Consider the following 14,714-nt stretch of genomic DNA (forward strand, 5'->3'; position numbering starts at 1 on the left):
GATCTACAAAGATAGACTAAAAAAATTAGATTATTTAGAGATTTGTACAAAATACGATTTAATAGTTGACGTCAGAAAAAAAAAAAGGCCAACCATTCTTTCGCAGCATGAAAGATACAACTCAAACCTACTTGGCTAGATACGTCCAAGCATTGTCTTGTTACGTTCAACATTATTGTATGAACAGTCATTTATACTACTCTTCCTATCGGTCAGAATCCATAGTTGGACCCACGATAGATAATTTCTTGTCCCTCGTACTTCAAATCTATTCTTGTTTTCTGCTGTATTAATTTATTTCCTTCTTTTCGGATATGAGAAACCATCCTGCAGAGATAGTAATATAGTGAATTAACTTACTCAACTTTTAAATCTGCCTAATTTCTCAAATAAAATAGAATAAAATGAAAAACTAAAGCAAGGTATTGTTTCAAAGAAGATTTGAACCGCAATGGAAACTTGGCATACTTTATTTTCAGGTCATAAGTATGCATCAACGGCAGAGAAGAGACCTCCATGAAAGAAAAAAAAAAATTAAAAGAACTAGATCAATAGTTTTGACTTGTTAAGGTCAAGTTGGGGCCCAGGAAGTTTGATAGATGCAACAAGAGCAGACTGCTTTCTCGGCTGTATCTGCCAACCGGACGTTCCGATGTGCATGGCAACTGCCTTTGGGCCTCGGGCACCAACTTTGGGACCCTGCACAAAGTCAAAGAAAGAACCTATTCAATTAAACAGGCAACTGCAAGCTCATGCCATGGGAAACCTATAGGAATGGTAGGAACGAATGGTACTAAATGGATCACAGTTCACACGCTTCCTGGGTTTCACACATAACCAAGGAGCAAGCCCATCTTCCCTTTGAAGCCACGAAACTAGGTGGCCATCCACAAATGGCTCTATGACTCATACCTGACGTGGCGATGAGCTGATCTTTAAGGCATGTCCTCATCCTCTTTCTTGACTTCCTATATTGTAGTGTTTCTTTTGATGCATGGTTTCCTGTCACCCTCTCAACCTTCTATTGACACCAACCCATGCGTGAGACTCATCCGAGAAGGTCCGCTTGGTGGCAGACATAATGAAGAGAACTTACCTTCTAAGTCTCCGGCTTAGACGACCGGAATTAATAAACTCATATATACGAGTATGGATAATTCAAGTTATCCACACTTCTATTGTATTGGCAACAGGATGACATTTTCTATATTAGATAAGATGACCTACGTCGGCCGTATGACTTCCTAAATTGCATGCCATAGCAGTTATGACACATCCAGGTTACAAGCAAAGACAAAATTCAGAGATGACAGAAATATTTTGGATCTTTTTTTGGTACATATAATTTGAATCTTCAATAAGATCAAAAACACAGAATTTTGGTACACATGATTCTCTCACAGAATTGTGGTTTCACCATCTTTCGAATCCAAGTTCTACAGAGGTTCGAGTTTTTACATCATTTTTGAATTAGGGTTTAGGATTTAGGGTTTAGGGTATACCCCCTTAGAAGCCTAGATAACAATATGGATTTATTAGGGAAGTAGGCAAACTAGTTCTTCTTAAAATTATGAGCATGACTTCTTACTTAGCCAAAGAATCTAGCCTCATGGAGCCAAAATTTCTCCAGGCCAATCAGACTGGCCCAGCCCACCGATACCCCATATGGGCCAACTGTTACAAAGGGCCCAACCCATTGGTCCGAAGATAAAACCAAAGTGCAAACAGGAATTCGAACCCATTTGTTGAACCCGTTTGCGTTTGTGGGTAGGCCAAAGCAACGATCAAACAAGTGGCAGTATTTTTTAAAACTCAGAACTTATGTTAAAAAGTATTTGTTTCCAGTATGGACAAATGGGAAATGGGGATCCAAGAATCCACAAACTCCAACTAATGGAATCTGGAGAAAGAGATACATAGGGATATCATAATTAATATAGTTCATGCGGAACATGTATGACACAGTTATATACGCAAAGTGAGGCGTCTCTGTGTCTCTCTCATTCAAATCATCTCATCCACTTCTTGGCACGAGATCAAGAGCCACCTAATAAGTTAAAATATCGCTGTCAGGTCCAGCAAATAGCAATACCTAATTTGTCAAAGTTTGAGTAAATAACAAATAGGTATGAAGGGTGCAACTGGCTCTTCCCCGGGTGTAATTAATTTTTTTTTTTAAAAAAAAAAAAATCAGTGTGCTAGCTAGATTTCTCCATGTTTCTTCTTCTAACATGTATCTTTTGATTTGATTGACAAACTTTGTGTATCTACATACACACATATACAAGTCACACAAAGTTTCAATCCTCGTGTTGATGATGGAGTTATCGTCAATCCTGACCCATACGAATGAAAAAAAATATTAGTGAAAAATGAAATATTTTTTGAAGAAAGATTTAAGAAACTCACCACCATTCCATTGAAACTATGAAATGATACAGGGAGAAAGGACGGAAGAAAAGAACAAAATAAAGAGGAAAAATAAAAAAGAAGCAACAAAAGAGAAGGAGACATCATCCAAACACTCCTATCATAAATTATAACAGTTGTTCTATATAAAGAAAAAAGCAATTCATCTATCATCTTCTGCCCCTACTCAGACCATGACCAAATAATAGGACTAGGAGTGAGTGTCTCAGCTTGTAGAAGCCTCACTTGATTAAGGAAAAAAAAAGGCAGACATGCAGCCTTTCTTCTTTTCTTATTCTGCCAACGCCCAATGAACTAGAAAAAAAATAGAACACTGACCAAAAAAAATGGAACAGCGCTCCGCTCCATCTATGTAAATATTCTTATATTTTGTTCCCACTATATGATCCAACACAATGCCGTCCGTAAACATGCTATCCCTTTCTATTCTGAGTAACTCTTCGAACGCTCGCCAACCTTCACCTCGCTGCAATACCTTCCATTCCAAACTGGTGATTGACAGTCAAACCTCAAGTGGCGTAAACTGGTGGACCGACATTGGGCCGATACCTAAGATATTTTTATTTTTTTGATTTTTTTAGATATATTCATATTAACTAAAATGGTGTAAATTATCCATCCCACCAAAGAGAGAGAGAGAGAGAGAGATAATGTGCCACTTTATCTATCTACTTAATTTTTAGAAGCAAGCATTTAGCTCAACGCTAAAGGTCTGCAAAATAACAAGCCGAGCTACGGACCTAAACCGAAATGGTTTCTTTGATTTGGTTCATATCAGTTCTTTTTAAGACTCATTTTGGTTTTGATTTGAGAAAATTTTAAACCAAAAAATTCAGTTTAGTTTTGATTTGAGTTTTTAAATAACTCACACACACATATATATATATATATATATATATATATATATATATATATATATATATATATATATATATATATATATATATATATATATATATATATATATATATATGTATGTGTATATATTTATATATTTGTATATATATATATATGTGTGTGTGTGTGTGTGTGTGTAAATATAACCTAATTTTTCGGATTGGTTTCAAGTAGTTTTTGTATATAATTAGTTTGGTTTCGGTTTCAATTTTTAGAAAGCCGGTTTAAATCGGATTTGTTTCCAGTTTAGCTCAAAACCAACCCAATCCAACCCGTGCACATGTTGATTGCTTGGAAGGCAATTTTTCTAACTACTGGACTAAAAATCCTGCACACAGAAGGTATGGGGCTCAACCCTAATATATTAAAAAAATAAAAGAAAAAAAAAAAGAAAAGGAAGAAGAAGAAGCAGTAGCATGCGGTTCAGCCTGAATATAAAAAATAACAAAAAGTAGAATAAAAAAAAAGGGAAGCAAAACTTCATTTGCGTCTGCCGGGAGTCGAACCCGGGTCTATTGCTTGGAAGGCAATTATCCTAACCGTTGGACTACAAACGCTACACATAAAAGATACGTTGTTGTGTGAGAGTGGAAAAAAATTTAGAAGAGGAAGCATTTGGTTCAACCCGAATGGGAAAACGCAGAAGGCACGTAGACAATATCAGACCCAATGAAACTTCAATCATGTTAGCCAGAAGATGAACCTGAAGATGAACCCGAGTCATGGAAGGCAATTATCCTACCACAAATACATTAAATGAAAACATGTTAAAGAAGATTAAATATCTATACATACATACATACATATATGCATGTATGTATGTACATATATGTATGTGCTTATATATATACACACATATACATATACATATACATATATACATATACACAATATACATAATATTGATTTTGCTTATATATCTTTAAATTAAAAATAAAAAAACATAATGATATGTGATAACTTATTTGCATATTTGTACTTGACTTTAACCAAATTATATTTTTAAAATCTTTAGTCCATTATTATTATATAATTAATCATCGAGTGCTTGTTGTTCATATTTTAATTTTTTTAGTATTTATTGGATATTTTGTCGATAACTTTTCCAATTCATGGATTATTTATTTAACTTGAATAACTCTTTGATGTATAATATTTGATGCTTAATTGGTACCTGAATCTCATCCCATCGTTCAATGAATTAGGTACGAGGCAAAAGTTGGACATGAAACCTCAACGGGTACAAATACGGGCTTAGTGAAACCCTGACCCGGGGAAATGATATGTTCCGTGCTGTAGGTCTTGTGGGCTTCCCATTTGGTGGCAGCCAATTTGTCGACCAGTCAGAGGCCTGCAGAAAAGTTGGTTGGGCCTTCTCAGCCGACGCAAATCAGGCTTAATATGGAAGCCCAAACTCAAGTTCAACTTGCCCAAATGCTGGCTGTTACTTGAACTTGAGACATGAGGTCGGCGAACAAAGCGCATGAACATTTAGTGCTGAAAGCCATTACTTATCCCTGTCGTACCATCCACTAGGATTATATATCTAGTAGTTATTCCCAGTTATCACTATTCCATAATTATGTTATTCCAGTATTATCCCATCTACGACAGGGGTTTTCTCTTTTACTGATCATTGGAGCTCGATTTCCGCTGTCTCAGTGGGTTTAGGAAAGCTTTAGAGAGGCCTTGAATAGTTGAGGGAGTAGGACTCAAGTTTTTATTCTTAGATGTTAAATTCTTCTTCTTCTTTTTTATAGTGTGGTTAGAGTCTTGGAGCATCCCCAGAGTAGCTACCTCGTCCCTTTGGTGGAGAAAATCAAGAAGTTCTTTGGTCCGAGGCGTGAGTGCAAGTCTCGTACTAGGTATCTTAAGACTCTTGTGTCGAAGCTAAGCTACAATGTCTTTCCATGTGAGTTCGCATTAAAGCTAAGCTAGTTTAGTATTATATAGATTTTCTACATGGTGTATTTTGACAGAGCTAGGATTTTTCTGGCAAGTATTTTGAGTGCAAAGGTAGCATATATATTATGTTTATGGTTTGGTGGTATTTTAGAGCTTCTTGTAATTTGTTGTGCTCGTATTCAAGTAATTGGACTCTATCTACGGTTCATTGTCTCTCGGAGCAAGCAGATCTTCTCGGCGAATTATATCCGTAGACTCTTATTGGAGTTCTTATATCAGTCATGTTTAATTGAGCAAGATTTCCGAGAGTATGTTGAGAGGTTAGAGATGGTGATGCCACTTGATGGTCCTGAAAATGAGAATGCGAGTGAAAGTATGTTGAGATGGTGCAAGTATGTGTAGATCCTTTTGGTTTGACGCAGAGGATGTGCACGAGATACAATTAGAAGCAAGTCATGGCTGTCAATATATGCAAGAATGGCTATTAGATGCAAGATTGGAGATTTTGGCCGCTAGATACTCATTGGCTCTTACTGGATGTTTGATGAAATCTCCCATGGTGAAGGCGAAGCCAATGTTGAAGGAGTGTCGAAGTCATCACCGACTTTGGCATGAACATCGGAGAGGATGGATCACTCGGGAGTGGTTGATAGGTATCCTACCTAGTGTATGCTTTTGAGAGTCATCACTTATCCATGTCATGTTAGGATTAATCACATCCCTAGCAGTTGTTCCTAGTTATCACTATTCCATGGCTATCCTAAAGTTATTCTAGTTTTATCCCATCGAGGATATATAGGCGGTCTCTTAGTGGCCATTGGAGTCGGATATTCCTGAAGTATCTTGTGTGAGTCTAGGAAAACTTTAGAGAAGCGTTGAGAAGAAGTGGGATTAGGACTAAAAAATTTGCCAAAGTAGGACAAGCGATAAATTCTATTTATTTATAGTGTGGTGGAGGCAGTTCATCCTCTAGTATTGTAACAACTCAAGATCCTACCTAAAAAAGCTAGTCAAAAGATGTTATTTGGGTTCCTTGATCTTGTAAAAGTATCTAAGATCTACTCTGCGAATAATCGATATAAAACTAAACACATGCTCGCACAGATCCTCACAAATATCGCTAGAGTCATGACGTGTCTTACGCACATAGAGCAGCTAGCTCGTCCTTTATGTAGAGAAGATTAGGTAGATGCTTGCCGTGTAAGTGTGTGGCATCCAAAAAGCTATGATCTCCTCTGTTCATGTGATTCTAGTGTTCCATGGAAGTAATTAAGAATGTTACAAAGACCGGAATGTCGTCGGTTTTCAGTAGCATGAACAACATGCATTATCGATAAGATCTTGGTAAACAAAGGTCAAAATTGGTAGATTTCAAGTTGCTGTAACAAATTAAACTCCGTGCATCGAAAATGGTCCATCTAAAGTTAGGGCTTTCGGATCGAAATAGTCTTAAAGAAATCAGCTAGGATATAGCCAATCTATGATTCTTAAAGCCAGAGGTCAAGAAATTAAACATCAATTTCACTACATAACTTTAAAGGTAATTGGAAGAAAGAATTTTTTTTTGTGGAAGAAATAAAGAGAACAAATGTAACCTCCTTATCTTCAGAAGTTTTTTTTCGCCCTCTCTCTCTTCTGTTTATTGTGATTGTTTTTGATAACTTTGAAATTGAGAAAAGAAGTTGGGTTGAGATAGTTGAGCTCAGTTCATATAATGAAACCTGCTGCCAAGTCCTCCAAAGATCAGGCACCAAGTATAGCAGCAGCAGTGTTGATCAAGTACACAGAAATGCAGCTTTTGCGTGGAGTGTGCATGGGAACGGTTGGTGAAAGACGAAGTTCTTTTTTCTGACCTTGTTGGCTGCGTATGGTGTGAGGGGCCGGTGTACCAGAAAAAGAGAAGAAAAAAAAAAGAAAGAAGACAAGGATGAAGACTCTCTCAACCATGTAAAAGCGTTTGCTGCCATGCTTGGTTTTGTTGTTCTCTTTTTTCTTGCCCCCTTTTTTTTCGTTTTCTTTTTTTCTCATGAAGTAATTATGTTGTTCATTATCTTTGGAAGCAGGTGGATATCCGTTACCATCTCTTTTTTTTTCAAAAAAAAAGGGGAACATCCAATTCTTTCCAATGAAATTTGGGGTGGATATTCAAACATTCTCAAAATAACACCCATAGCAATTATCTTAGTGATACGTTTCTAAAAGATAAACCTAGGTGAGGGGAACTCCGGGGATTTGTACAGTGTTTTTGGGTTCATGCAACACCAATGTAAGGCCTGACGTTTTATGTGCTATAGATACCATCATTTTGTTAATGTACAGTCAACCTTCATCCCATTCTATAACCCAGATCCACATAGCAGCTTTCATTTAGTCATTCTACTTAAGTTACTTTAATCTTACTTAATTCGTGGCAGGGAGCGCACATAAACTTTGAAATGGATGGTTTATCCTTCCAAAGAACCCACTAATTAATTTACAGACCTCTCGGATGAATCACCAATAACTTACTTTTCTTTTTCTTTTTCTTCTTTTTTTTTTGCTTTGATAGAGAGGAGTCTAAGGAGATATAAGATCCATAAGACACCCAATTTATTAACAGAAAAGTATGCACATCAATGTAAAAGGACTTAAGAAAAAGGAGAAAAGGAGTCTGAAAAAAAGGAAGTGCAAGGTCTGTGTATGAAAAAGACAGTAACTGCTTAAGTAAAAACAAAAATCTTTGAACTAAGGGGAGAAAAGATCAGTGTATAGAACATCACATGTATAATAGGGCTGCATTAAGATCAGAAAATGAACTAATGGATCATCATAGCACACAGTAAGAAATGCCGATTCCATCGTCGACAAAAGAAACGTAGAGTTGATTTAGAAGTGAACAAACAAATTTCTGATTCCTTCTCTTCCTTCCGCCGATATGATCCACTTTCCATGAATAAGTGATTGAATGTGGCAGCTTCCCTAACCTTTAGCATTTGCAAATTTTTCCTTCCTTCCTACTACCACAACCAAAACTATAGTATTTAATAATTTAAAACACCATTTTTATTATGTGATATGTAATTGCACAGAACAATTGGAATATTTTCCTAAATAAACATGCATGACTCGTTTTCAGAACCAGAGCAGCTGAATATGTTTGCTAGAGAAATGAAAAGAGGCAAAGGTGAAAAGCGAGTTATTGGTCTTCTGGTGCCTCCCTATACACCTGAGATGGAACAAACTCTCCTTGAACCCTTGTGCTCTTTTCGATGACGGATTCTGCTCTCTTCTGTTTAATCAGTCATGGATCTGTTTTGCTGTCCATCTGTTTTGGCAACAGGCTTGGAATTTCTTCTGCCTCTCTATTTGGACTCCGTTGCTCTTTTTGGTTGCATATTATTGAGATATAAAATTACATGTTTTCAGCGGAGTGTAGAAAACTCCTTAGTACTTCCAAGCTATATGGTTGCTGCAGGAAAAGATTCAGAACATTTTGCTCGAGGAACAGCCAGGATTTGAACCCTAGACGCCCTCCAAAACCGGTTGTTCCGACCGACTGAGCTAACAATTGCTGACTGACTGATAGCCAGAGATTGTTACACCCATGGTTACAGAATTAGAGATGTATCTTTTCACTAAAGAAGCAGCCTGCCTGCACCCTGGTGCAAACATTAATGGGAGAAAGTCAATTGATAGAATTAAAGACTATACTCCACATGTCACATGTTGGTAGACCTCATTGGTCCTACAATGCTTGGATAACAAATGTGAGTCTGTCCCACATAGCCTCATTCTGTCTCTCTTTAGATGAAGATTACATTCTATCATTGCAGCAGCAGCAGCTGCTGCTGCTGCTGAACTTTCATAAATGTAGGAAGAAAAGGAAAATTGGATTAGATTCGCACGCCATGTGCTAGTAGATTGCCATGGCAAGCAATCCCTTCTCATAAAGAAACCGAAAGAAGCACGGTTGGATACACTTTTTTGTTAATGGACATTCCAACATTTCTCTTTTACAATCTTCACGAACAATTTACATACATAATGTTGGAACATTTCTTTATACTTTGGAGACTATGAAGCAGATCCTCTGAAGCACAGAATGACACGAAAAGCTGCTCTAAATCATAATGAAACAAAGAGAAAGCAATGATTGAAGGAAAAGGTTGAAGATATTCATCGATTAGGAAATACTTACAATATTGCTCACGAGCTCCAAATTCCGGTCAGTGTACTCAGAAATCTGTTACTGGAAAGCTTCTTCACGATCTTCTTTGCAACTGTAACATCAGCCTCTGCAAGCTTCTCCAGATGCTTCACATACTCTGAAGCCATGATCTTTTTCCGCCCGCTGCTGCTCTCCACTAAGGACATGAGAGCAGGGAGCAAGAACTTCTTTGTCACCGTCTTCTCTTCGAGATTGAGCAGCTGGAGAATCCGGTTCACATTTTGGTCATCTTGAATGAATTTTCTTCGGTTTCTCTGAATTGAGACCATGCCGCAGATTGCCTCAGCCGCCAACTCTCGGACCTCGAAAGATCTAGCATCAAGTAGCTTCGCAAGCTCTGGGATAAACCCGGCGTCACCCATAGCCTTCTTAGCCTCTTCAGACAGCCCACAGAGACGAGACGCAACCTTGAGTGCTGATTCCTGGACGGAGATCTCACCATTTCTCAAAAAGAAGAGAACTCGATGGAGAAATCCAGAGGCCATCAACAAATTCATGGAAGTTGAAGATGAGAAGCAGCATGCATCACTAGCCCTGAGAGCAGCCTCTCTTGCCTTTGAAGAATAATGAGAATTTGGGTCCAAAACCTTAATAAGTGACTCAACCACCCCTGCTTTTACCACCACCTCTTTGATGGCGTCATCCCCACAAGCAATGGCAGCTAAGAATTCTATGGCTTGGATTTGGGACACCTCCTCCTTCGATCTTGAGAGCCTCATAAAAATAGGGACTGCCCCTTCTTCCAACATGAACCTCTTGATCTCATCGACACTGCTGAGGCTCTTCAATATGCCACAAGCTGAGCGAATCAATTCTCCGCTGCTATCGACATCGCCGCAGATCTTGAGCAGTGTGGTAACACCTCCTTGCGCTGCGACCGACCATGCGTTGTCCGAATTCTCTGTCAGTTTCTTCAGAGCTTGAGCTGCTCTCTCCTTCCCCAATTCACTTCCTGTTTCCAGAATTTGAATTAGAGGTACGACAGCATCAGCTGTTACAAGAGCTCCACGGAAGGCGTCGAACCCCGCAATCGCTGAAACTGCGAGCAGTGCCTCCTCTGCAATGCCCATATCCCCAGCTTCAAGAAGCCTCACCAGGAGACTAACACCATCAGCCATTTCAGCTACCACAATCCTTACATATTTCTCATCCTCCTGAAGGATGTCATTCAGAGCAGCTAAGGCTCTAGTTCTCATCTCCAAGTCCCCAATCTTTAGTCTTGAGAACAGATCCTTCACGTAGAACCTCATGTCCTCACGGCTTGAGCCAGCACTGGGCCTCGACAGGATAATGGCTTGGGAGTGCCTCACAATACCAGAAGCATATACTTCAGTGAGCTGCTTGATGTGGAGCTCGAGCTTGGCAGTGACGACATCAAGATCACTTCTTAGGAGGAGCTTCCCGCCATTATAGGACTCATCGCTGCTTCGGTGTGCAAGCACTCGGGCCTCGTTTGCGGTCCGTGCTGCAGCTTGCAACAGTATGCTGAGCTCTGAATTGATGTTGAAATCATTGCCATCGGCCACAGCGGTTAGGCCACAGCGCAGCTGCTCGAGCTTGTCCCGGATCAGCTGCCATTTGTTAGGGAAGAATTGAATGGAGTATGAAGAGGAGATTACAGAATCAAAGAGCTCCAATGCTTGGCAGAGACTGATCTCTTCCTCCTTTTCTTTCATCTCTGACTTCATGGGGATGGAACCATCTTCCTGCAGCTTCGGTCGCCAAGTTCTCTTGGAATTTTGGAGGCTCTGGCTGGAAATAGGAGAGGTTTATGTGGCTTTCTTGGCAGAAAGAGGAACCTATAAGCTGTGGATTTTGTTTGCTGTTGTCTAATCTGTCAATCCCAGTTATCCATTCATCTGTGACTCTCTTATCCGTTTGTTAATGGATCTTTCTCTTTTGAGCAGTGGTAATTGAGCTCTCCAACGCTGGTAATTACAGATTAACCATGGGTTATTTTGGTCTCTAGAAGAGGGAGGGCAGTTTGGCCTGCTGAAGATTCAGGTAAAAGTGGAAATCTATGATGAAAGGTTTGTTGGGAACGTGAATGTTCAGCATCAATAAGAAGTTACGTGCTTGCTCTGTTTGACGATGACCAGAACAGAGGTGTCTTCGGAGAGATGACAAACAAGTGAGTACTTTGGATTGGGAAGAAAAGATTGATAATAAAAGATTTATTAAAAGCAAAAAAAAAAAGAAGCAAAGTCGCTGTTTATAAAATTTATTTAATTATGTTTAGACATTTCCTTAAGATTTTTATTATTATATTTTGTACATATGCTCCTTCTCCTCCTCCATGGCTAATACTACCCAAGGTAGCTGATTTCTTTTTTTCTAAAGGTTTTAGGAGGGGCTGATCCCTACCTTTCTAAGTGAAAAACATCCATGATCTGGTATTAAGAGGAGAGCCAGCTACAGGAAGTTCTCCAGCTTTAGCAGATCATACTTTGATTTCTATAGCTGGCCCTTCATAGATAGCGTAACTTTTGCAGGTTGGGATGAAGGTTTGGTGTCGAAAGGCTTGCAGCTTCCCACATAAGCTCGACGCACTCCAACCCTACGACCATGCATTCTAGCCTTCTTTATAAGCTTCTTCCTATCAATGCCTCAAAAGTTCTACGAGAGTAACATGAAATCCTGTTAAAATATCTGGCAAACTTTTTCCTTTATTATTTTTCTTTACATTGCCCCCATAACTTCTTGACTGTTATCTTTTTATTAATTTATAAGATTCCCTGAGAACGGACTCTGTGGTGGAAATGAACCAATTATAAGGGGCTCCCACATTAATCCTGTCCATGGAGGAAAGTTGGCATATGCCTGAAAAATACGAGGACGGTCCTTCTAGGTTGCTAGCTGTCTGCAAGTAAGAACAAAAGGTGAAAGGCCAATTGAGTCTCTTAGAGTTCATGTGAAGGAAGAACAGTTGCAGTCATGGACCACTAAAAGCACCACCTGAAGGCAAAAGTGTGGCATCTAAAATTCTCGGCAAGGTGATGCCATTGTACCCCATGTGAACCCCTTTGTTTGGAAGCGCTGCCCTGGGCCTATGGTGCCTCGTTTTGGAGTTGGCCAGAGAGAGAGATCTAGAGAGAAAGAGAGAGAGAGAGAGAGAGAGAGAGAGAGAGCTTTTATAACTTAGTAGGGAAGGTAGGGGAGAGAGGCTATGCAAAAGGCAAAGCAAGCCATATCAAACAAAGCTATCACAAAGCACAGAAAGGCACGGGCGTCGCGACCCAAAAAAAAGCAAACAAAAAAAGGAGAAGTTTTACGACGCGTGACCGAAGAAGATGGGCGTGGGAATGATGAAGGACCGAATTCGGCAATCAAACATGTTGCTTCACGAGATTTCAACGAAGGTATAGTGATAAATATGACCATGAGATGGTCCTGTATACTAATAGATGCTCATTTTCTCAGTAGTATCGTGTTCGTAAGGGACAAAGTGCATCTCTGTTTGTATTCGTTCTCTTCTTATGAGTAGGGCAGTGTTTAAAATATGCTAACCACCATCGAGAGTAGTTCTTCCATGTGGCCTTTCACTAAATTTGCACACCTTGACTCTTCTTTTCTATTTTTTCTCTTGTTGTTATGCATGATACTTGAGACAGTTGATCATGGATCACTAAACCCAACAAAATTCTATGAGTGCCGGTGAATGGATCGGCAGATGGGTGCAAATTTTATAATCAAAATTCTCACGATGCAAATTTGTATGTAATATGGATTAGAGATCCACAGAACCTTAAAAGATTCATTTCACCTTGGCCTGGAACAACTGTAAGGTACCATAGAACTAATTATGCGTCGAACTTTTACTGGAGAACACAAAATTGAAGGTGTTTCTTACCTTTTTCTCAATTCCCCCCCCCCCCCCCCCCCCCCCCCCGATTTAAAAACTACTTTGAAAGTAGAGATGAACTAATGATGATAGTTTAAGTAAAACAAATGGTTGCTGTGTTATCTTACAATACATAGTAATACAGGAAACTCGCCAATGGTCGATATTGGCTTTGCAATGGACCAGAAATGATGGGATAAAATTATGGTCATCACTTGTCTCAATCATACAGTTATTGGCTGAGGCTCCAAGGAGGTCTCAGTGTCTCAGATTTTGATTAGCTACGGAAAAAATAAGTCTACATATCTTTCTTTATTTGACTGGTTCGACATGATTAAGCTAGCTTTAACTTTTTTAAGTTAGGTAGAATGAAAGGTCCCTTGCGTGATGGAGAAAGGTGTCGATTGCTTGAGTAGGGATGAAGAGAATTCCAGGTATATAAGGTAAAATTTCCTTAGCTTGGAAGAGAGTAGGTGTAGATTACTAATTGTTTCATACTGATCTGTTAAATATTGTAAGATTATGTATGCATAAAGTTAAGAAGATCTCTATAGTAGAGGAATGGTCATTGGTCTCTCTTTACCAAACCAAAGCTAAAGACTCCCGTACGTGTCCTGTAGGATGTTGTTCCTTGCCACGTGACTGCATGACATGTTCTGGATTTAGTTTCCAAGCAAAACACACTGGATTGTGTGATCGAACTGGAAGCATAGGCTATTTCACTAGCCTAAGTCCCCTTGCTTCCTGACATGCTTCCTTTTTAGACTAGATCCTTATTCAAGAGTTTCACCTTTGATAGAAACAAATAGCAGAGACCTGATACAAGCAAACTCCTTTGAATGACAATAGAATACATTTATAACGTAATAATAAGCATTGCTTCCTTGATTCAAAAAATAGAGCTGCAAGAATGGCTTTTGAAGGTATTGATTAATCAAATAATAGTAATAGAATAATGTTAACCACATTCATGATGCTATAACCATGAGAAAAGGGCACAAGATAACCCCAACACACACACACACACACATATATATACGTAGGGGGGAGAGAGAGAGAGAGAGAGAGAAGGGCGTAAGGGAAGGGAGAGGATCTACAGAGAAAGATTGATACTTCAATCATTAGATTTTAGTGATATCAGTTCATCTAGCTATTCTTTTTTCTCGTTTTTTTTGTCTGATGCAGAAAGGCAAATTCAATTAGCAGTTGATTATACTATCTCATCTAGTTTTGTCTCCTTAGCACTAGTATGGAATATCATATAGACACGCTTACACAAGTCTTTGGATGTCCAAATGTTCTATCATCGATCAACGAGCATACCAGAGTGACTTCCCATTTCCTTGATTGCAGATTTTTTGATCTAATTTGGATGCCTTGGTTAAGAACATGCAAAACAAACTACATGGTAACTCTGTACCTTTGCTTTTTCTG

At 39.0% G+C, this 14,714-nt stretch overlaps 1 protein-coding gene, 1 long non-coding RNA gene and 1 other non-coding gene across 3 annotated transcripts; all 3 read right to left on the bottom strand.

Annotated features, from left to right (window-relative positions):
- Positions 1–131: 131 nt before the first annotated feature.
- On the bottom strand, positions 132–693 carry LOC148715286 (uncharacterized). Its single transcript, XR_015977380.2, has 2 exons — positions 469–693; positions 132–327 (listed from the first exon to the last, which is right to left on the bottom strand). It is a non-coding gene; the product is annotated as an uncharacterized LOC148715286 (long non-coding RNA).
- Positions 694–3,812: 3,119 nt separating this feature from the next.
- Positions 3,813–3,884, bottom strand: TRNAG-UCC (transfer RNA glycine (anticodon UCC)). Its single transcript has one exon. It is a non-coding gene; the product is annotated as a tRNA-Gly (tRNA).
- A 4,098-nt stretch (positions 3,885–7,982) lies between these two features.
- On the bottom strand, positions 7,983–13,222 carry LOC103723496 (protein CELLULOSE SYNTHASE INTERACTIVE 1-like). The gene is made up of 2 exons (XM_008814421.6): positions 9,410–13,222; positions 7,983–8,870 (listed from the first exon to the last, which is right to left on the bottom strand). The coding sequence occupies exon 1, from the start codon at positions 11,125–11,127 to the stop codon at positions 9,418–9,420; it is 1,710 nt and encodes a 569-aa protein (XP_008812643.5). The 5' UTR covers positions 11,128–13,222; the 3' UTR covers positions 7,983–8,870; positions 9,410–9,417.
- Positions 13,223–14,714: the final 1,492 nt, after the last annotated feature.

This window comes from Phoenix dactylifera, chromosome 1, assembly GCF_051530095.1.
Source record: "Phoenix dactylifera cultivar Ajwa chromosome 1, Ajwa_hap1_PhDact_Kaust_v1.1, whole genome shotgun sequence".
NCBI classification, from domain to species: domain Eukaryota; kingdom Viridiplantae; phylum Streptophyta; class Magnoliopsida; order Arecales; family Arecaceae; genus Phoenix; species Phoenix dactylifera.

Bases quoted from the DNA above. Each gene is read 5' to 3' on its own strand.
- LOC103723496 (XM_008814421.6), bottom strand. From the start codon at position 11,127: ATGAAGTCAGAGATGAAAGAAAAGGAGGAAGAGATCAGTCTCTGCCAA.